The following is a 20888-nucleotide window of genomic DNA, read 5'->3' on the forward strand; positions in this document are numbered from 1 at the left end:
GATGGCCGAGGAGATCAGTTTCCAAGAAAACTGTTGTTGCCACAACCATATCCCCTCGGTCGTGCTGCTGACCCTGGCCTTGCTGGTTGGTACTGGTGCAGCCGGGGCCTCTCTTAGTCCTCCTGCTGCAAATGCTTCTTTTCTGAAAAACGGTCTCTAAACAACCAACTTCCCAGGAGAACTAGACTTGTACAGAGGATATTTACTTTGTTTCAATCCAAGATTACACGGAAAAAACTTTTGTTCAAAACTGGTCTTGGCTTTGGGCTTTGTCTACTCCATGGCTTATTTATTTTTATCTTTTGCTATATACTATGACTGATTGTTTTCCTCCTTTCATCTTCTTAAGGATAATGGTTTGCTCTGGAGATTAAAAAGTGGTTTATTCGTCTATCTGTTCATCCATCCATTCATCCATCTATCCATCCCTCAAACCACAAGCAGATGACTTTTACAAAGTTTATTTTAAGCCTAGTCCCTTTAATTTCAATATAAGGAAATCAAAGCCCAAAGCTATTCATCAACTTGCTTGAATTCACACACAGGCAGTTAGAAGTTAGGCTGCAGGAGAGAGTCAAGCTCCCTGGCCCCCGGTTTATGCTATCTCATGTAGATGCTTTCAAAAAGGATGTCAGCAGGTCTAGAGTTAGGTAGATAGAATTAGGAGGAAGAACAGAGCTTAGCACTTGGAAAAGGACAGCTGGTGGCCAGGGCTGGGGATTGCTGATGAAGAGACTGGGCCTACAGACTGTTCAGAGGCCCTATTTCACCAGGCACAAGATGAATTGAGCCTCCTTGGGCCCTGCAGGTTCTAAAGGCTCTTGTTCAACACGCCAGAGGCACAGAAGATGGTACCCATCTGTGGGACATTTCCTCCAACACAGCACAGCACTTTGAGAGTTTTGCCAAAGCCACTCAAGCAAGAGTCATACAGTATTTTGTCTGAAAGGGCTCATAAGCTCCTTGCCCCGAGTCATCTGAGGAACAGCGGCACATCAAACGCTGACATTCAGGAAGAGGGTTAAGCCTCCCATTAAACTGGAACATTTGTAGTAAGAAATGAAAGCAGAAGAAGGCTTGTTATAAAGGCAGAACTGGGGCTTAGGTTTCTGGTCAACAGAGTCTACAGACAAACATGACTTTTCCAAACAAAGGGGTATGAGTAGTAAATTCTGACCATATGCCACAGCTAATGGGAAAGTCAACTTGAGAATGACCCCTTTTCTGTGTAGCCCATCTCCTAACAAAGGAAAGAATGAAATGCTACAAAAGAGGACAAAGAGAAGGTCTATTTTGTCCTTTACAACAACTGTTACAGCCAGTACTTACATAGCAGTGTCTGTGTTGGCTTGTGTCCTGAAAAGCCTTATATGTATCAACTCACCTAATCATCAGAGCACTTTTATGAAGGAGCTAATAATAGTAGCTAAGAGGAACTAAGCTCAGAGAGGTAAAGGAATTTGCCTAAGGTCACACAGTTAGTAAGGAGCAGAGCTGGGTCATGAACCCAAAGGCTGATGTTAACCTACATGCTAACCTCCCTCTCACTTAGAATTAAGAACGTAAGAAATACCATTCTGAATAAGACCCAGAGTCCAGGATCCATCCATCCATCCACCTACCCCTTTACCCTCAGGTGGCAAGCACTGAGCTGGGCTCTGTATTTACCAGGATGAGAAAACACAGAAGCTGTCTCCAGCTTTGCTGGCGTGTTCTTCAAGCCAAGAGCTTCAATGGCAGCCTCGTGGTGGACACCATGCCCACTCCCCTGGCTGTGGCAGAGGTACTGGTTCTCTTGGAACCAGGTGTGTAGTGATGTTCGGGGCTCATTTCTACATACCTGGTCTAGATCCCACTCCTCCAGCTCTTTCAGATACTATAGGTACTTAATTCCTTATATGAAATCACATTTTCTTTAAAATGATGAGAGTGGTGTCTGCTTTCTACATCTGAGCTGTGACCAAAACATTTACCTAAAGGGTTAAAGGATGAATGTTAAATAAGAAGTGCCTCTAGCTAATAGAGTAAAGAGGAGTGGCTCTAAGAGTCAACTCATTTGCATCAGAGCAGGAGAAAAGTACTCTGGGAGGAAGCCTGGGGCTGAGTAGGGCCCCAAGATCCAGGGGAGAGAGCCCAGATACACAGCACTGGTCAGAGCTGAGGCAGGAATCCCTCACCAGACCAGGTCTATGTCTTTCCTGAGTGCCCCAGGAAGCCCAGGACATCCCAACTAGATGATGTGTAGAAACAGCATGGAGCTAGATAGAAAGCACTAATTTTTCCTAGAGCTGAGGACCAAACTGGGAGAACAGATGGACAGAAAGTTGCCTAGCCAAGGTCCATCTTTAAAGCTAGATGGAGCTGGACTCTGCTTCTAGTCTGGACACCTGTTTTTTCTATCTGTATATATTTTTATCCCAACGACTCTTCCAATATATGATAAAAATATATGTAGTGCATTCAAGATGTACCCCAAAACATTTATCAGGCATCCATTATGTGCATCATACCACTACAGCACCAGATCAAATCCCTGTCCTCACAGGGCTTACATCTGTGACTTAGTACTTCTTTACCTCCAAAAGATGTTGAAAAACCCAAACAGGTAAAAATGATCTGTATTCCCATCAAAAATTCTTTGTCTACATATATAAAGCAAGAAGCCAGAGTTCCTCCTTGTCCATTCGACCCTTCCTATTCCCCATAAGTAACCATTATACACTTTTCCTAAAATTTTAAATACTTATTAAGTATACATACCCACATACTTTTTATTTTATTGTTTTTTAAAAGAAAATTAAGATAACACTTTACAGAATAATCTACAACACTTTTCACCCAATAGACCACGAACCACTGTTTGAGTTCTTCAAGTAGAACCTAAGGATCCAAATACAGTCATTGCTGAGTATGTAGAGATCTCACTTTTTGGTTGCATAGCATTTCACTTGGTGTCTGGATTAATATTATTCAATCCCCTCAAGATACACATATACTCTCTGCCTTGCCCCACTTCCACTCACGGACCTTTAGGACTTTTGTTGAATGAGTTGATAATATTACTGACTCACTATACAGGAAGTGTATGCAACAAGGGAGAGTTCATTTTCCAAAGGCAAAGGCTGCTCAGACAGGGTTCTGAGGTCTGGAGAAATGACCGAGTTGGTGGCAGGGAGGTAAAGTCTAGGAAACTGATCATTGTCTTTGTCATGCTCAAGATTTATAGATAACATGTTTATGTGAAGTTGGCCAAATCAGCCAACCATGATGATCAAAAAAAAAAACCAACTGAAAAGACCTTAGTAATTTAGTGGTTACTTTCCCTTTGTTAATGACAGCAGCCACTTGCCTCTCAACAGTCTTTGGTCTAAATTTCATTATGCATCTTCAGTTCAATCACATCTTGTAGAACCAGTCTACACTGCCATATTTAAGACTGGCAATTTTTTAAATGACAAAACTACAGCTGATCAATTATCTGAGTGATTTTATCAGTATTTTTTTAGATCATTGAACAAAGTATGGGAACTTATATTACTAAGTTGAGTGCCAGTTTCTAAGGTCTTCGGTGTCTCGGTGGGTGACTTCAGGTACCCACAGCACCATCAGTTAGTATTTCTAGAACCTCCATGAGAACCATGGTGCAGTGACTGGAAGTTTTGTGTTGGCAGCAAACACATGGTCAGGTCCTGGCCACCTGTGTGCCTGTGGCAAGTCACTGTGGCCTTCCTAGGTCTCTGATAATAATACCTCTCTGGCTTACTTGCATGAGGATCAAAGGGAAACCAAATTCGGGGACTCTTCAAGTATCAGCTACTATCTGAATAAATGGGAGGAAGAACCTGCATGTCGCTAGGTGATCATGGGTAACCTTAGCTCCTGTCTACATGCCCACCTTGGAGAGTCAGCACCCTGAAGCTGAACCCCTCACTGGATCATAGTCCCCACTAACAGCACATTCAACTCTCCAAGAAAGCCTTAGCAAATAGAGTGAATTCTGTGGAATATTTCCTAGGAAGATGGGAGAGAAGATTCCTTCATCCACTCCACACCAAAACCTAATGAGCTTTTCTGTCAGAAACATCTATTCTTCCTTGAAAGCTCATCTTTGGCCACCAGCAACCTGATCGCTTTCTTCCTTGTCTAACAGAGACTACCCAGCCTCGATGGCTCCAGCCTTTCTTTACCCTTTATCTTCCCTTTGGGTGTTTCTGTGCTTCACTCCACCACCCCCCTCTTCCCTTTGCCATCAGGTTGTGGTACATTCCATTCATCTTGGATTTTCTTACCATTTTCCGACTCCCTGTTCAAAACATCCTTGTAAGGTTCTCCTACTCTCCTTATAAAGTGGTGAAAGTGAAAGTCGCTCAGTCGTGTCTGACTCTTTGTGACCCCATGGACTATACAGTCCATGGAATTATCCAGGCCAGAATACTGGAGTGGGTATCCTTTCCCTTCTTCAGGGGATCTTCCCAACCCAGGGATCGAACCCAGGTCTCCTGCATTGCATGCAGATTCCTTACCAGCTGAACCACAAGGGAAGCCCATAAGGTGATGGGGGCATTTAAAATAACAACTGTTTTTGCTGTCATCAACTTTTATTTTCTTTGCATAATATTATTCGGTAATTCTGTTATTCTTAGATCCAGAAACCTGGGCACTGTCTAAAATCAGCCCCTCATCTAGTACTTACGGACTTGCCTAAGGTGACAGGACAGGTCTGGGCCACTGACAAAGCAGAGCTGACCCCCAGTCCATTGCTCATCTCACTGCATTAAGCCTGTGGTACAAATAAATCGGGAAGCTTTCAGATTCAGGGGAATCCAGAACTCTGGACTAGAAGAGCCTTAGGTTTCATCTTGAACAAATCCTTCATTTTAAACAGCTTAACATGGAAACTTTTCTTTTAGTCTCTGAATCCTAAAAACACAGCACAGATTAGCTGGTTACTTTAAAACATATGTACTTGCCTGGTGGGTATGATTTCCAGGAACATATACAGACTTGAACTGTTTCATGAGGTTCCGAGCTCCAGCAATATCCCGAAGCGAAGTGAAGAGTTCATCCACAGCACTTTTGGATTTGTGAAACGTCAGGTTAATTGAAGAGTCACAGCCTGAAATAGTCCAGAGATATTTTCTCGGGTGAACAAATCTTTAAACTGAGTTTTAATCATGACAGGCTGAGCTCCATGTAACATTGTTGGGTTCCTCTTTTTTTTTTTTTTAACCCTATTTCCCCCTGGTTGTTCACCAATTGGGCTGTTTCAATCATCCCTGAGCAACGAAACACACTAAGTATAAATGCCTTTGACAGAATTAGAACTCAGAATTGCCTGGGATTGCAGCCACTGGCTTCAACCCCTAGACTGTAGAAATTTCACAAAAAGAAAGCTCCCTAGGGTCTGCTATCCTTAGAAAATAGCTCTGAGAAAGGAGGAGGAGACACAGAGGAAAATACAACAGAGGACTGTGATGAGCCACTCACACTTGAATCCCACCAACGGTTCCCATAAAATAGTACAGCCAGAACGAGAAAGCTTATAGAGCTGCTCCAATAACAGAACTTGCTGGGCTGGGCATCTAATGTGCTAACAAAGCATACAGCATATTTGAAAAGGCAACCATTCAAAGCTGATCAAAGGGGGCCTTATATGGAGACCGTTCTCGGAAATGGTTCTATTTCTTTTTGAAACTTATAAAAGATGGATTTATCCTCTATCTTGTTAGAAGCCTATTCAGAAGAGGAATGATTACGGTAAGTTAGAAGTTCAAAAAATAGAGAAAGACTTAAGATGAGAATTTTTGAGTGTTGAAATACTGCAGATACAGGAATTCATCAATCCCCATATCACCCTTATGAGGCAGGAGCTATTCTTTCTCCTATTTTAAGGATAAGAGAGCTGAGGTCCAGAGAGGTTAAGGAGCACTCCCACCAGCACGCTGACAATGCTTGGCCCACGTTGGCTCAGTCACTGCGGGTCGTGTGTAGGTCTGGAGAGCAGATCTTGTGGCCTCTGTGTCCTTCCTCAAGTACCTGCACGTCTGTCTTTTTTCTGTCTGTTTCTGTGTCTCTCTTCCTGTCTGAGGGCTTCTTCTTGTTAGAAGCATGGAAGTCGGCACTCAGAAACAACACCACATTTGTTGTTGGGGGAATAGTAACAATTGGGGACAGTTGGAATGATTCTGAATTGTGGTCTCCATAGCCTGACGGGGAGGGGGTGGTAGGGCTGAGTCCCAGTTGCCCACAGCAGTAACTCACTCGTGAATGCCTTCACTACTGAGCCTTCTTCTTTCCTCCCCTGTCTCACTTCCCTACTTCCTGACCACACTGCCTGGGACATCTTCTCAAATATAGTGCTTGCACTCAAACCCTTGTCTCAGGAAACCAGAGCTTACAGGGCGATTTGAACACAGACAGCCTAGACCTTCCCAGATAGTGCGGTGGTAAAGAATCTGCCCACCAATGTAGGAGGTGCTAGAGACACAGGTTCGATTCCTGGATCAGGAAGATCCCCTGGAGTAGGAAATGGCAACCCACTCCAGTATTCTTGCCTGGGAAATCCCATGGACTGAGGAGCCTGGAGGGCTACAGTCTCTGGGCTCACAAAAGAGTTGGACATGACTTAGTGACTAAACATCAAGAACAACAACAGTTTATACAATTTTTCATTTGGTCTCTTTCAATTTTTTTGAAAAGTGAGAACGATAATGTTCTTCCATTAGGCTGAGAGGGATAAAACCATATCCTGGATAGTAGAGTACTGAAAATAATAAACGACATGTGGAAGTTGTGGATTATACATTAGAATTAGATTAAGCAAAGGCTGTGTAATTCCAAAGAGGCACGTTGACTGTGGAGCAGGTTGTTGATAGAAATGTTTACAAGTAAACTGAACTCAAAGAAACCCAACAGAAAAATAAAACTGTCAAAGAAATTGTTAGGGAAAAAGTCCTATATTTACAAATAAACTAAATTTTCCCTGAAAAACAGTTAATATTTTCCCACTGTTCAAATCAACTGCACAACGGCAACTTCCTCCAAACCATCATCTCGTTCTGATGTGTCTACTATCCTCAAAGCAAGTCTCTACAATGGACATACTTCTGGGACACCAGGCCAAAGGGGTCTCATTTTTATCATCTCTGAGCATTTTCATAATTATATCAATCTTCACCAAAAGCAGGGTTTACATTCAGTTACCCAAACCCTATAAAGAAAAGTCATACACACAAACACACACATACACACGAGAAATGTGGATCAAAGGAGACGAATGATGTGCAAAAGCACATCACCATCTCCAGGAAAATGTCCCTCTGATCACAGGCCTGACCTCCTGCATGTACACTGCCTCCTGCCTTTCAGAATATCTCCTCTGTGAATGCAGCTCATTCCACACTCATGGTGCAACTAATAATAGTTAAAGGAGATGTGGGTGCAAAAGTTATGAAATGGGATCAATTCTTTTTCTGTGTAAAAGCTATAATCACTTAAAGCTCACCTAAATAACCACTTACATCAGGCGCTGTTCTAAGGAGTTTATAGATATCAGCTCATTTAATCTCCACAGAAACCCAATGAAGTAAGTACTACTATTATTACTCCCATTTTGCAGAAGGGGAAACTGAGCCATGAGAAGTAACACATGGTCACTCAATGAAAGCAGTAAAGCTATGATGCAAAGCCTGTGGTCTAATGCCCAAGACAGCCGTATTAGCCACTCCACTCTACTGTCTTCATATGTGCTGGAGGCCACATACATAAAAGGTTAGTAAAGCACTTTTTGTTGTTCAGCCACCCAGTTGTGTCTTTTGTAACCCCAAAGACTGCAGCACGTCAGGCTTCCCTGTCCTTCACCATCTCTGGGAGCTTGCTCAAACTCATGTCCATCGAGTCGGTGATGCCATCCAACCATCTCATCCTCTGTGGTCCCCTTCTCCTCCTGCCCTCAATCTTTCCCAGCATTAGAAGTGCTTTTAAAATGGAGTGAGTGGCAGATGCCTTTCTTGGGAAGACGTGGCCCCATCCCTGGGGGTAGATGCTAATAGTGTGGTTTGCAGGTATACCCTGGCCTGTCTTCTGCATCCACACAAGGTGTGGGATCTTGGGATCTCCCAGGACTGCTGCACACCCTCCATTGGATCTCTGTCCTGTAAGGCACTATATTCAGTTACTTCTTAGAAGCCCCTGACAGCCTGTTCCATTAAGCCAGCTTATGAGATAACGGTGTTTTGTAAGGGAAGGCTAAGTGTACAGTTCCAGTCAATTCTCATTTAATCCACTTAGTTTAATAGATAATAAAGCAGAAGCTGATCCTAGCCTTTGGCCAAGCACAATCTGTGTACTTCAGTTGCCTGCTTCTTGATAAGGGAGGCCCCCAACCCCCAGGGCACCCTTGAGTTCGTCTAAAATGGGGTATGACTCATGCCCCTGCAATTCCTTTCTCTGGAGGGCTTGGCGATCTCAGGCAGGGGTCCAGTTACTTCTCCAAGCAACCAAATAGGGCTCCAGGGTCCATGTCTGCCCTCGCCAGGCCCCTCTCACCCGTCTCCACTTACTGAAGTGGTTTTCCTTGGGCAGAGGGAGGAGAGCAGTTTCCATGGCTGTGAGTGCTGCAGGGACCCACAGTTCAGGCAACAACAAACTTAAAGTGGAGAGCAAGCTGAGTAGCTGAGCGATCCTTTTGGGAGGGCTGAAATGAAGCTGAACCCCTCTCTCCAGTCTGCCTACTCCTTCTGTTTGGTTCTTGCATGGAGCAGATTTTAAACTTTCTGGGGCATAGGGAACTTTTTTCCAAAAGAGCCTGGCTTCCAGACTTTGGGTTTTATTTCTTAGGTATTCAGGAAAATAAAGCATTTTGCAACAGGGGGCTGCCTTATCCAAAGCTTCAGTCTGGATTAGAGATGTAGCACCTCACCTAAGGAGCTTCCCTGGTGGCTCAGAGGTTAAAGCGTCTGCCTGCAATGCGGGAGACCTGGGTTCGATCCCTGGGTTGGGAAGATTCCCCTGGAGAAGGAAATGACAACCCACTCCAGTATTCTTGCCTGGAGAATCCCATGGATGGAGGAGCCTGGTGGGCTACAGTCCACAGGGTTGCAAAGAGTCGGACACGACTGAGAGCCTTCACTTTCACCTCACCTAAGGTCTTCCAACACACACACACACACACACACACACACACACACACACACGCACACACACACACACGTGGAACCTGTATGGTTGGGTAAGCTGGGGAGCATGGTTGGAATAGGACTTGAAATGCCTCCCTATTTAGAGATATTACTCTCTTCACAGCTGTAAAGTTCCCTCACATCCGACTAGGAAAAGCTAGGGTCAAAGAATATCATTGGAGCCTGGTCAAGAGGCTCTTTTCTTATCTGGACCCAAATTATCCAAAGATGGCCTCCTCATCCTTCTTCCAGCCCAAGGTTGAGAACGTCAGGCCCATTTTTCCAATTTGCATCCCGCCCTCCTGCCTCTCAGCAAACCCTTGGCAGCAGGGGACCCACCTCTGTGGGATCCCCAGGAAGTTAGAGAAAGGGTTGGCTTGGGAGGGCAAGACGGCCAGAAAGGACAGAGCGCTGGGAGGTCATGACCTCCCTCATCCATCCGGCTGTCTGACGTTGTCTTTTTTCTCTTTTCAAACCATTGTTTTAAAGATGGAGTCATTTTTTCATGGCTCTCAATAAAAGGTTGGTAAATGAAAACAAAACAAAACATAATAAAAAACCCAAATAAACCTTAGCGAGTGGTGTCACATCTGAAATCTCTTAGGGAAACTGACTGTGTAAAATCACTCCTGTGTAGGGCATTCCTGGTAATATTTATAGTAGAAGCCCTCCTTTTCAAATGTGCCTGGGACCAGTAGGTGTTAGGAGTCATTTAACACAGGGGAGGGATCATGAAAAATTGATCTCTCTTCCATGCATACACATATGTATGTATACACATAGACATATATGTGTATTTGTGTGTATGTATAGTTTTGTTTAAAATTAAAACATAAACTATGAACCTATTTGCAGGGCAGCAGTGGCAACACAGACAAAAGAGAACAGACTTGTGAGCACAGTGGGAGAAGGGGAGGGTGGGACGGATTGAGACAGGAGCGCTGAAACACACACGTTACCATACGTCAAACGGATATTCAGTGGGAATTTGCTGTGCATGCAAGGAGCTCAACCTGGGCTCTGTGACAACCTAGAGGGGAGGGAGGGAGGTTCAGAGGGAGGGGACATATGTATACTTATGGCTGATTCACTTTGTATAGCACAAACCAATACAACATTTAAAAAAAATTATCCTTCAATTACAAATAAATTAAAAAAAAATGTAAGTGTCTATTTATTCACTAATCTTTCAAGAAAAGGCCAAGGTCTTTTCTTTGAGTTCTGTCTGCTGATTAGAGTTCTTTTTTCTTCTTTTAAACCATTATATACTAGGTATAATTTCCAATTTTAGTCCATTAAAAATGGAACAAGAAGTTGAAGGCACCTGAAGCACAATCTGAAAGCAGAATTCTTCTAGATTTTAATCTTGCTTTTCCCTTCAATCTTTCACAATCACCTAGTTCAGACCTAATTCAAAAGCATGTTTAAAATGACTCATCTTTAAATGCTTTTCGAAAGCATTCAATTTGGTTTTCATTGAAACAAGGTATTTTGAATTCATATTTCCTCAGAGAACATTTAATTAGAGTTTGCAACTTAATAAAAAGTACAATTAGCAGAGGCAGGTTTGGGAACAAACACAACTGGCTCCTGGGAACTACCCGCCTAAACCAGGAAGAGCAGAGATGCCCAGGCACAGGCAGGCTGCTTCGAGCTCTGCAGGGGTCACAGTTCTGCATCAGTCGTTCTGTTTGTTTCACAGATGGATTGCAGGATATAAGTTATTTGGGTGAATGGGTCATGTGGAGGCTGGTTGAGAACACATGAATTAGATGTACATATTATTTATATTCATTGAATTTATATTATATTGCATATACAATAAATGAAACATATATATACATACATATTTCTAAGGTCTCATATTTATATTACACAGGCAATGTATTTATGTCATCAATCTAATATTTATATAATGATCAAGTGTGGCTTTTAAGTTCTTCTAACATAAAACATCCCAAATCTAGGTTTTCAGCCTTTAGATCTTACTGGGCTGATTTCTTTCCTTGTAGGATCCTTGATGTATACCATGCGGCAGGGGCTCCTCAGCAGGTGCCGACATAAACATGCTTGGACGAGAGTATTAGTGTGCCTGACCTAACTAAGAAAATCAGGGTCAGAAATACTCAGATGAGGCCACAAAGGGCTGGAGACGGCTCACGGAGGCTGGACCACATTCAGAAGTCCCTTCTAGATCTCCCCTCAGGCTTTTAGCCCACACTGATCCCATGGCACCTTGGTGCACTGGATCCTGCTCAGGGTCCTGGAGTCTCCTAGCCTGAGGCCTCTAGTTATTGTTCAAATGGCAGAGGAGGGCAGGAGGGGAAGGGTGGGAACAAGCTCCAGGGAAGCCAGGGCTTTACCTGGTTCTCCACTGATCTCCAACACAGAGTCTTTGTTCATAGAAGAACTCATGAAATATTTCTCATTCAAATAAATGAATGAGCAAAATAGGTGATGGGAATAAGCTGAATCAGACCAAACATGCCATAAAGCGACAGCAATGATTCTTGAGGAGCTGATAAAAATGTCTCTGCAGGAAATTTCAAAGGGCTCCCAGATGGGTTTGAGCAAGTGCAGCCTCCACGCATAAGTGGATCATGTCCCAGGAAGGCTACTTTAGAAGAATAACCTCAAGTGGCCGCATAAATTCATTTTGTCTCTTTAGCAAGCAAAACTAAACTTACATGGTTTGGGTATTCATGCATATGAGATGAAACTGTTTCAAAAGGAAAAAAAATGATAAATACAAGCTTCAGAAAGTGGTTACCCCTAGGGGAGGGTGTGGGTGGGTAAGCAACCCTTTGGGAGGGGGTGATGGGTTCATGAGTGTTTCTTATATAAGTATGCTTTATCGCATATATATCATATAATCTTTTAAATGTATCCCCTACCATCTTGGGTTTCCCAAGTGGTGCAGTGGTAGAGAATCTGCTTACCAATGCAGGAGACACAAGAGATGTGGGTTCAATCTCTGGGTTGGGAAGATCCCCTGGAGTAGGAAATGGCAACCCACTCCAGTAATCCTTGCCAAAATTCCATGGACAGAAGAGCCTTGCAGGCTACAGTCCACGGGGTTGCAAAGAGTTGGACACAATCTTAAAAACTATAATGAAACAAAAAACCAGTCACACTACTTTCTTAAGTGAAAGTGAAGTCGATCAGTCCTGTCTGACTCTTAGCGACCCCCTGGACTACAGCCCACCAGGCCCTCCGTCCATGGGATTTTCCAGGCAAGAGTACTGACACCGGCATCTCATCCAAGGCCATGGGAATCACGAACTCCTTCGTCAATGACATTTTCGAGTGCATCGCTGGAGAGGCATCACGCCTGGCGCATTACAACAAGCACTCGACTATCACATCCAGGGAGATCCAGACCGCCATGCGCTTGAAGCCTCCAGCAAATTCGGCTTTTTTATAACAGTTGGAGAAAGGAAGAAATGACAGCTGAAATGCATTATTATTAGGCAGGTTTGGAATGTGTGGTGGATGTGGAAAGGCTTGTAAAGAGAGAATGTCACTGCCCAGAATTCTAGCCCAAGGTCTGAGGCTTCTTGTGAGAAAATCTGTGCTGGGGGGAATCTGAAAGAAGGGACATTGTTAGGAATATGCTTTGGAACTTGCACCTTTAATGAAGGCAAGGAACAAGGTCAAGCTGTCAGTGAGGCCCAGGGAACAGAATGGAGACACAGAGACAAGCAGCCTCAGGATCCTGACATCTGTGTTGCTTCAGGAAGAACCCAGGAGGCAGCAAGACAGACAATCCTAGATCACTGCACAAATAAGGAGCCAGCCTCAGCTATTTCAAAACATTCCCTCTGAGACACTGCTGAAAAAACCTCTCCAAAGCAGCTTTTTTGACTACCGAAACTATATCCACAGAGTTTCTTTATCCTAAGATTTCATGTGATTAATCAAGGATGAAGTGTAAAAACTCTTGTGAAACTACATCATATTAAATAGTACAACTTCATATATCAGTTATTGTGTTATCCTATTAAATCAATCCGAATCACCGTAGACAAAGGGATGTTCAGCATTCAGAGAAAGTGAAATACCATGTTTGAGGCTATTTTTTTCAAAAGATAGACACTGGTTTTTGATCAGTTACCCAATCTCCTATTATTGGGGCTATCACCATTGGAAAAATCAGATTTCTCTCATATCATTTCAACTTTGGGCCCCCTTTCCAGGAACAAAACCTGCCACCAGTGGAGATGCCCACATAACCACTGAAACCTGCACTCATAAACCTGCCCAGTCCCAAGCAGGCTGGCCACAGAGGCTGCTAACAGTAATCACGGATACGGTCTCAAACCCCCATCGCATGCTGAGTGCTTCCTAATAGGCTGATTGTTTTTATTCTGTTGAGTTAATTCTATTGATTTACTAACTTGCCACTGACACCCTAAGTCCCCTTTCAAAGCATGCTGACATTTCTGATGGTTCTGACTAGCTCAACATGGAGCGCTGGCCTCTTGGAGCCAACCTGAGAGATAATCTGCCTCTGGTTGTTTTCACAAGCTGTCAGGTGGCAGAGCACCTGCGAGCCTCAGAGACCCCTGTGACAATGACTGCTGTTGATCTTGTTTTCTAAACTAGGAGAAAGCAAGGCTGTGCTGAGCTGTGCTTTAGTCGCTCAGTCGCATCTGACTCTTTGCAACCCATGGACTGCAGCCCGCGAGGCTCCTCTGTCCATGGGATTCTCCAGGCAAGAGTACTGGAGGGGGTTGCCATGCCCTCCTCCAGGGGATCTTCCCAACCCAGGGATCGAACCCAGGTCTCCCGCACTGCAGGCAGATTCTTTACCAACTGAGCCACCAGGGAAGCACCGAAGGCTCTGCTGCATGCACATAAAGGCAACGCCCAAGCGCGGCCGTGCGCTGAGCACAGCTGGCAGTTCTGTTAACATTTGCTTGCTTTTCGTCTGTTCTTTTTTGGGTGCTACCAAAGCTGACGTAACAACAAAGGGAAGAAAACACAGGATAGATACAAATTTATGTTGGGGGAAATCTGATGTGCTTACTGTATTTTTCTCTGAATTGAGTAAAGCGTGCCATCATTTGATTTTATCCATGAATAGTATTCCCCCAGGGCACAGTTTCAGAACCAATGAAGCAGTTGGGCATTTCAGAGAAAGGGAAAAGGAAGCCCAGAGGCTCCTTCTGAGACCTGCGGAGGCTGATCCCACCTGTCCTGCAGGAAGTGAGCCTGAGGCGTCACCACCTGCTACCAGCCCTGTTCCTCTTCACCTCCCACGCTCTGTCCCTCCCTGTTTTCCCATGCAGGGATGTGTGTGTAGGGCATGGGGTGGTTCCACCTGACACAGATGCAGCAGAGCTCCCCCAAGAAAACCAGCCGGGGACTTCCCTGGCTGTCCAGTGGGTAAGACTTTGTGCCTCCACTGCAGGGGGTACAGGTTCCATCCCTGGTTGGGGAACTAAGATCCTCATGCCACATGGCAAAAAAAAAAAAAAAAAAAAAAGAAAAAAAGGAGACCTCTTGGAAGGCTTCCTTGAGGAGCAGAAGAAGGCAGATGTGAAGGACCCCATCAAGGTGCACACTTTCTGCTCCATCCTGAATCTTATTCCAGGCCCAGTCTTGCTCCTGGTTTTACAAACAGTACCAAAGGTCCATTGCCCACAAAGGATTCTTAAGAGATAAGGTTGTACTTTATTCTAAAATTCCAATAAAATTTAGAAGGTGGGAGTAATATAATGTCACTTCTGGCTGTGACATGTCACTGGGCAAGGCTTTCTTACCCGAGTTCCAGTGAGTAAATCACTCAGGCTTTGGTTTGTCTGCTGATTACACAAACCTGTGCTATAGCTAACCGCTTGCAGAAAAGGATGAAATCAAAAGTCCAAATCATGGCACATTTCAAAGCCTGTCAAATGACTGTCTGGCCCTCCCCAGCCTCTTGTTCTCACTGTCATTTAGAGGAGCTTTAAAACAAAATTTAAGTCTTTTCTTTTCTACTATGTTTCTGGAGATTAGCCTCACTGTGCTTGTTATCATGAGACTTGTAAGTATGGAGGGAAAGTAGTGTCTCTCTATATTTTTGGGAAAGGCTAGGTGGTTAATGATACGGGATCATTTTCTGATCTGAGAAAAAGGAAAGAATGAAAGAGAAGCTTATTGGCCTAAAGTTTCTTTCATCCCTTTTGTTTCTTAAAAGAATGGAAGAGCAAATGGAGTTTATTTTTCTTCTAAGTAGCAGCCAGATCAAATGAGACCCCACCTCACCCTTCCCCCAACACACACAAAAATCACTCTCAGCCTCAATCTAAGGTTCCCCTGCACCTGTTGTTGTAAATCTCCATTGAACCGAGCCAGCGTCGCTATGCCTGAAATTTAAGCTCCCACTAAATGAGGCCTCTTATCTATCACTTTTCTGTATTTTCTTTTGGAGGCAGTGTAGCTTAATTGTGGGTCAGCCGTTCCTGATGCAGAGATGGGACACAGTCCAGGGAGGCTTGCCAGTGGCCCCTGGCCTGGAGGGGAAGGGGAGAAACATCACCATTGCCCTTGTCTCTTCTGGGGGCAGAAGGAGCCTTGAGGGTGGACCCCAGAAGCAAATGCAGAGAACTCTGGAAAGCGTACAGCCCGAGGCCTGCCTCCTGCCACTCAGAGTTCAGGTCCGGGGGGGTGGGGGGGGGTGGGCAGCTGCTCTCCCTGCCTCCCTAACCCCGAGTACAGAGCCAGGCTTCCTGTTTGGGTGGAGCAGGCTGCAGGCTGCTGTCTGTGGGCTTCTGGACACTTTTACCCGTCCCAACCCCAGTCTGGTCTCAGGTGGGCTATCACCCATCAACTCCAACCTCTGATGGAGGTGGCTCAGATGAACTGCATGTCTACCAAGTGATTTCAACTCTGTCGACTAAAATGAACTATCACAAAGGCTTATCGTTCTAGGCTTTCACTTGCTTCTGGGCAGGGACTTTCTTAAGCCCACAGCTGTTTTCACAGTTACTCTATGTCCATCACATGTCAGGGAGGGTGAGCAAGGGGGCCCTGGGTTCAGAGCTCTTTCCCCAAAAGGCTGGGTAAGCGGAGGGGTGAAATCACCGAGCTCTAGCCAACTCTGGGACCTGAAGGCAGGAATATCACTGCCCAAAAGAACTGTCTGCAATGATGGAAATGTTGTACCTCTGTTTTGTCCAATATGGCAGCCACTGCCTACTCCTGAGCACTTAAAATGTGACTAGGGGAATCTCAGTTTTAAGTCACATTAAATTTTAATTTAATTGCCACACATGGCTAGTGGCTACTGTATTGGACAGCACAGCTCAAGAATTTAAGCCTAGTGAGGACTAAGACTTCTGTTTTAATTACAGATGTATCTGAATCTCCTAAATAGTGTTTGTGCCTTATAGATGGTAGGCACTCAATAAACAGCTGTCGAATGAAATAAACCACTGCCTGTTAAAGGCTGTTACCTATGGAATTATGGGAGACTTTCTAATTGATGTACTTCTGTGTCATTCTGACTTTTAAATAAGTATATACGTTTTAAATTAGCAAAACAATAAAGATATTCCAATTCCAAAGTACAGTGCACATCAATCGCATCCTTTTCTTTTTCTTAACTGCTCTAAGTACCGCTCCCTTTGACTGGAGGGGAAGGCTGGCCCGAGTGGTGGTGTGTTTATTCTTGGCCACCTGGACCAATTTCTCCCAGATGAACACTGCTGGGTGTCAGTTCCACCTGCCTCACCTTGCCTCCTTGCTCCTGATTCATAGTAGATATCATACTCTCAATTTCATTTTCTTCCTTCAACAAGGCTTTCATTTCCCTACATGAGGTCAGCAGAGAGTCCGTATTTCTAGTACGGAAAAAAATCTGACAGAAAAACTGTCCCTGCCATTAAATGTGGGGTCAGGCACACTGTTCTCTGTTATGTACAGGGTCAATTAGAGTCCTGACAACCTTCCTAAGTCAGCGCGTGTCTTAGAATAAGACCCCCAGGTACCTCTTCTCCACCCCTGGCGCAGTCTAGGCCGTCTGCTTCTCCGTGTCCCGCCAGCACCCACCCCACCCTCTCCACGAGCCTGATGAATGCCACCATCTGGCTTCCTGCTGGCTGGCCCCTCTGGCTCACGTCCTACCTGTTCCTCTTCACAGTGTGACTCTAGAAGCTGACTCAAGACCAGTCTACTCTGCCTTCTTCAGCTCACAGATGCCAGATCCCTGCTTCCTAAACTTCAGCCGTTCACTGATCCCCTTCACTCCTGCCACTTCTAGGCACTGCCTGCTTCCAAGATTGACTCTGCCTGTTTCTATATGTTAGCTTGAAATCAACTCATTTATTAGTTCTACATGATACTGATTCAACTTATTTATTGTTCAATGTGAGTTGACCCGATGTGCTAATATTTACTTATTTTAACATGCATCAGAAAAAACATAACTGAAAATAGAAAATATTCATTGGCACCCTCCCCTCAACTCCTCTCGAAGACCACCCTAAGGACTGGTGTGCACTCATGGCTGTGTGATGGATGCTCTTCTTGTGCAATGCCAGGATCACATGTCTTTTTCTAAGAAGCTCATCTGCTTCTTAGAGTCAGGGTCCCCTCTCCCTCCATCCCCGCCATGGCCCCAGTACCAAGCTGCATGTGGGAAACTGAGAGTCAGCCAACTGTCAGGAGGCGGCTCCCGGGTGCTGGGAACTATGCTGATGGTGACCGCTCGGAGCAGGTGCTGTTCTGCTCATTTTTCACATGAAGGCATGCATCCTGCAAAGGCTCCAGGAAGGCTGGCTTAATGACTAAGCAACTCCTTTAAAAAGAAAACAGCCTCTCAGAGTCAGGAGTTCAGGGAGGAAGACATCTCTTCTGCAGTACAGCTCTGCTCTCCCAGGCCTTCTTTATGACCATGCAACCCCAGAATCTGCCTTTGTTCCGACCTGCTTGGTGCCAGTCTAGCCTCATCAGGGGAGTCCCCTTGCTATATATCTGTAATCCAGTCCCACCATCCCTTCCTCCTTGCCCTCAGAGTTCCAGCTGCTCTGGCCTCCTCTTGTTCCCCAGTAGATGTCAAGCTTAGGATCTGAGCACTTCTTTCCCCTCTATCTGTTCTGACCGTTACCATATATATTAGGTATCAGCTTAGGACATCTCCTCAAAGATGCCTTTGGTGGCTCAGATGGTAAAGAATCTGCCTGCAGTGCAGGAGATCTGGGTTCAATTCCTGGGTTGGGAAGATCCCCTGGGAAAGGGAATGGTAACCAACTCCAGTATTCTTACCTGGAGAATTCCATGGACAGAGAAGCCTGGTGGGCTACAGTCCATAGGGTTGCAAAGAGTCAGACAAGACTGAGCAACTAACACTTCACTTCTTCACCATCTCAGTTAAGTTGTCTTTCTTAAAGTATAATACTTGGTGTGTGCATGCTAAGTTGCCTCAGTCGTGTCTGACTCTTTGCTACCCTATGGACTGTAGCCCACCAGGCTCCTCTGTCCATGGGATTCTCCAGGCAAGGATACTGGAGTGGGTTGCCATTTCCTTCTCCAGGGGATCTTCCTGATACAGGGATCAAAATGTCTTGTGTCCTGCATTGGCAGGTAAGTTCTTTACCACTAGTACCATCTGGGAAGCCCTAAAGTACTTTATCAACATTTATAAATACATAGAAATGTATTTCCTTTTCTTGTTTTTTTCTCCCTCCCTCCCTTCTCTCTTTCCTTCCTTCTGTCCCATCATTACACATTTACTGAGCTACTTGCTGGGCACTGAAGACAGTGTCTGCTATCAGAAGCCTACACTTCAGTGGGGGGAAGAAGACAATATGGAAATAAATAGGCAAGTAAACAAGGCATAATGTGTCCTTAGAGATAAGTGCTCAGAGGGAAAATAGAGGCAGGGGCTGTCTTAGACATAGTAAAGAAGGGCTTCCTGGAGGAGGGGGAATTTTAGCAGAGACCTTATGGGTGATGAGGCAAGCACTGCAGACACCCAGGAAAGACCTTTGTAGGCATAAGGGCAGGAGGTGCAAAGGCCCTGAGGCAGAAAGGGCTTCGGGAGAGCAAGGAGATAGAGCAGCTGAAGTGAGCAGCAAGGGGAGAATGGAGGCAAAGCAAGTGGGGGAAAGGGAAGGTCAGGGAGACAGGCAGAGGCAGGTCATGGAAGGGGGGGACCTTGTATGGAGTCTATGGTAGATGGAGGCAGAAAGAGCACACATGTGGGGGAAGAAGACGGGAAAGGAACGCACATCCACTGCTATGCCGGTGAGTGGGTTTTAGTGGAATGTGTGAGCCTGGGAGAGAAGCAGGCCATCTGGCAGGGGCTGCTGGCTGGCCATAGACAGCATGCAGGCTTTGAATCCACATGCACAAACATTTTCAGTGTCTCCCCACCTCTGACTGAAGGTAAGAACACAATGGAACTTAGTGGGACAAAAAGCCATATCAAATAACATGACAACCACCCAAATTGCCACAGGAGGAAACTGGCATGTTAGTGCTGCTTCATGGCTATCAGCCCCTGCTGTGAGAGCTCAATGCTATCGTGCCAGGGTCACCCACAGAGGGTGCAAAGAGATGGGCAGCCTGTGAAGCCCAAGACTGGCATGGCTGCTAGAATGTGTTAAGAGACTGAGTTGGCAAGCTAAGGGAAAATGAAAATCCCTGGTCAGGGATTGGCTACGGTAGATTTGAGAGAAGGAAGTTCTCTTATTATTTTAAGGAAGGAATTGAGGGTTAGGCTGGATTTCAATTTCACCAGGGTGGAACCTATTCGTTGATTCACTCAACAAATATTTACTGAGTGCCCAACGTGAGGCACTGTTCTAAGCAACAGCAAATAAAACGTAAAAATTTCTTCCTGCATCAGGTTTCCTTTGTACTTTTCCCCTTTGCCTAAAAACAATGATAATCAGTTCAGTTCAGTCACTCAGTTATATCCGACTCTTTGTGACCCCATGGACTGCAGCACGCCAGGCCTCCCTGTCCATCACCAACTCCTGGAGTTCATTCAAACTCATGTCCATTGAGTTGGTGGTGCCATCCAACCATCTCATCCTCTGTCATCCCCTTCTCCTCCTGCCTTCAATCTTTCCCAGTGTCAGGGTCTTTTCCAATAAGTCAGTTCTGTGCATTGGGTGGCCAAAGTATTGGAGCTTCAGCTTCAGCATCAGTGCTTCCAATGAATATTCAGGACTACTTTCCTTTAGGATTCACTGGTTGGATCTCCTTGCAGTCTAAGGGATTCTCAAGAGTCTTCTCCAACACCACAGTTCAAAAGCAACAATTCTTCAGTGCTCAGCTTTCTTTATGGTCCCACTTTAACATGATGATAATAGTTAACATTTATTGAGGACTTCTGAGCCAAAGGATATATATTGAGGACTTACCATGTGCCAAGTACTATTCTAAGTATTTTATATGTATTAGTAATAATTTATTTAATCCTCAGTACTATCCTATAGGTAGATGCTATCATCACCTCCAATTCACAGCTGAGAAAAATGGGGCACAGAGAGGCTGAGTAATTTGCCCAAGGTCTCACAGCCAATTAATGACAGAACTATAATTTGAACCCAGGCAGTTAGGACCCAGAATCCAGACTCTTTCACCACAGAAATCAATAAACAACTTATTAACTAAATTATTATGAGTAAAAACGTATAGCAAAAACACAGTAAAACAGCCCAAATTTAAGCAAAGAGATAGGAGAAGGGTCAGTTTCAGTTCAGTTCAGTCGCTCAGTCG

General features: G+C 44.8%; 1 protein-coding gene across 2 annotated transcripts in view; it reads right to left on the reverse strand.

The window, feature by feature from the left end:
* Positions 1 to 20888, reverse strand: part of SCFD2 (sec1 family domain containing 2) — a 395759-nt gene that overhangs the window by 43209 nt on the left and 331662 nt on the right. For both annotated transcript variants that reach the window (XM_055588555.1, XM_055588554.1), the window contains exon 6: positions 4971 to 5116. In XM_055588555.1, coding sequence (XP_055444530.1) covers positions 4971 to 5116 — 146 coding nt within the window. The remainder of the gene's footprint in view (positions 1 to 4970; positions 5117 to 20888) is intronic.

This window comes from Bubalus kerabau, chromosome 7 (genome assembly GCF_029407905.1).
Source record: "Bubalus kerabau isolate K-KA32 ecotype Philippines breed swamp buffalo chromosome 7, PCC_UOA_SB_1v2, whole genome shotgun sequence".
Classification (NCBI taxonomy): Eukaryota; Metazoa; Chordata; class Mammalia; order Artiodactyla; family Bovidae; genus Bubalus; species Bubalus kerabau.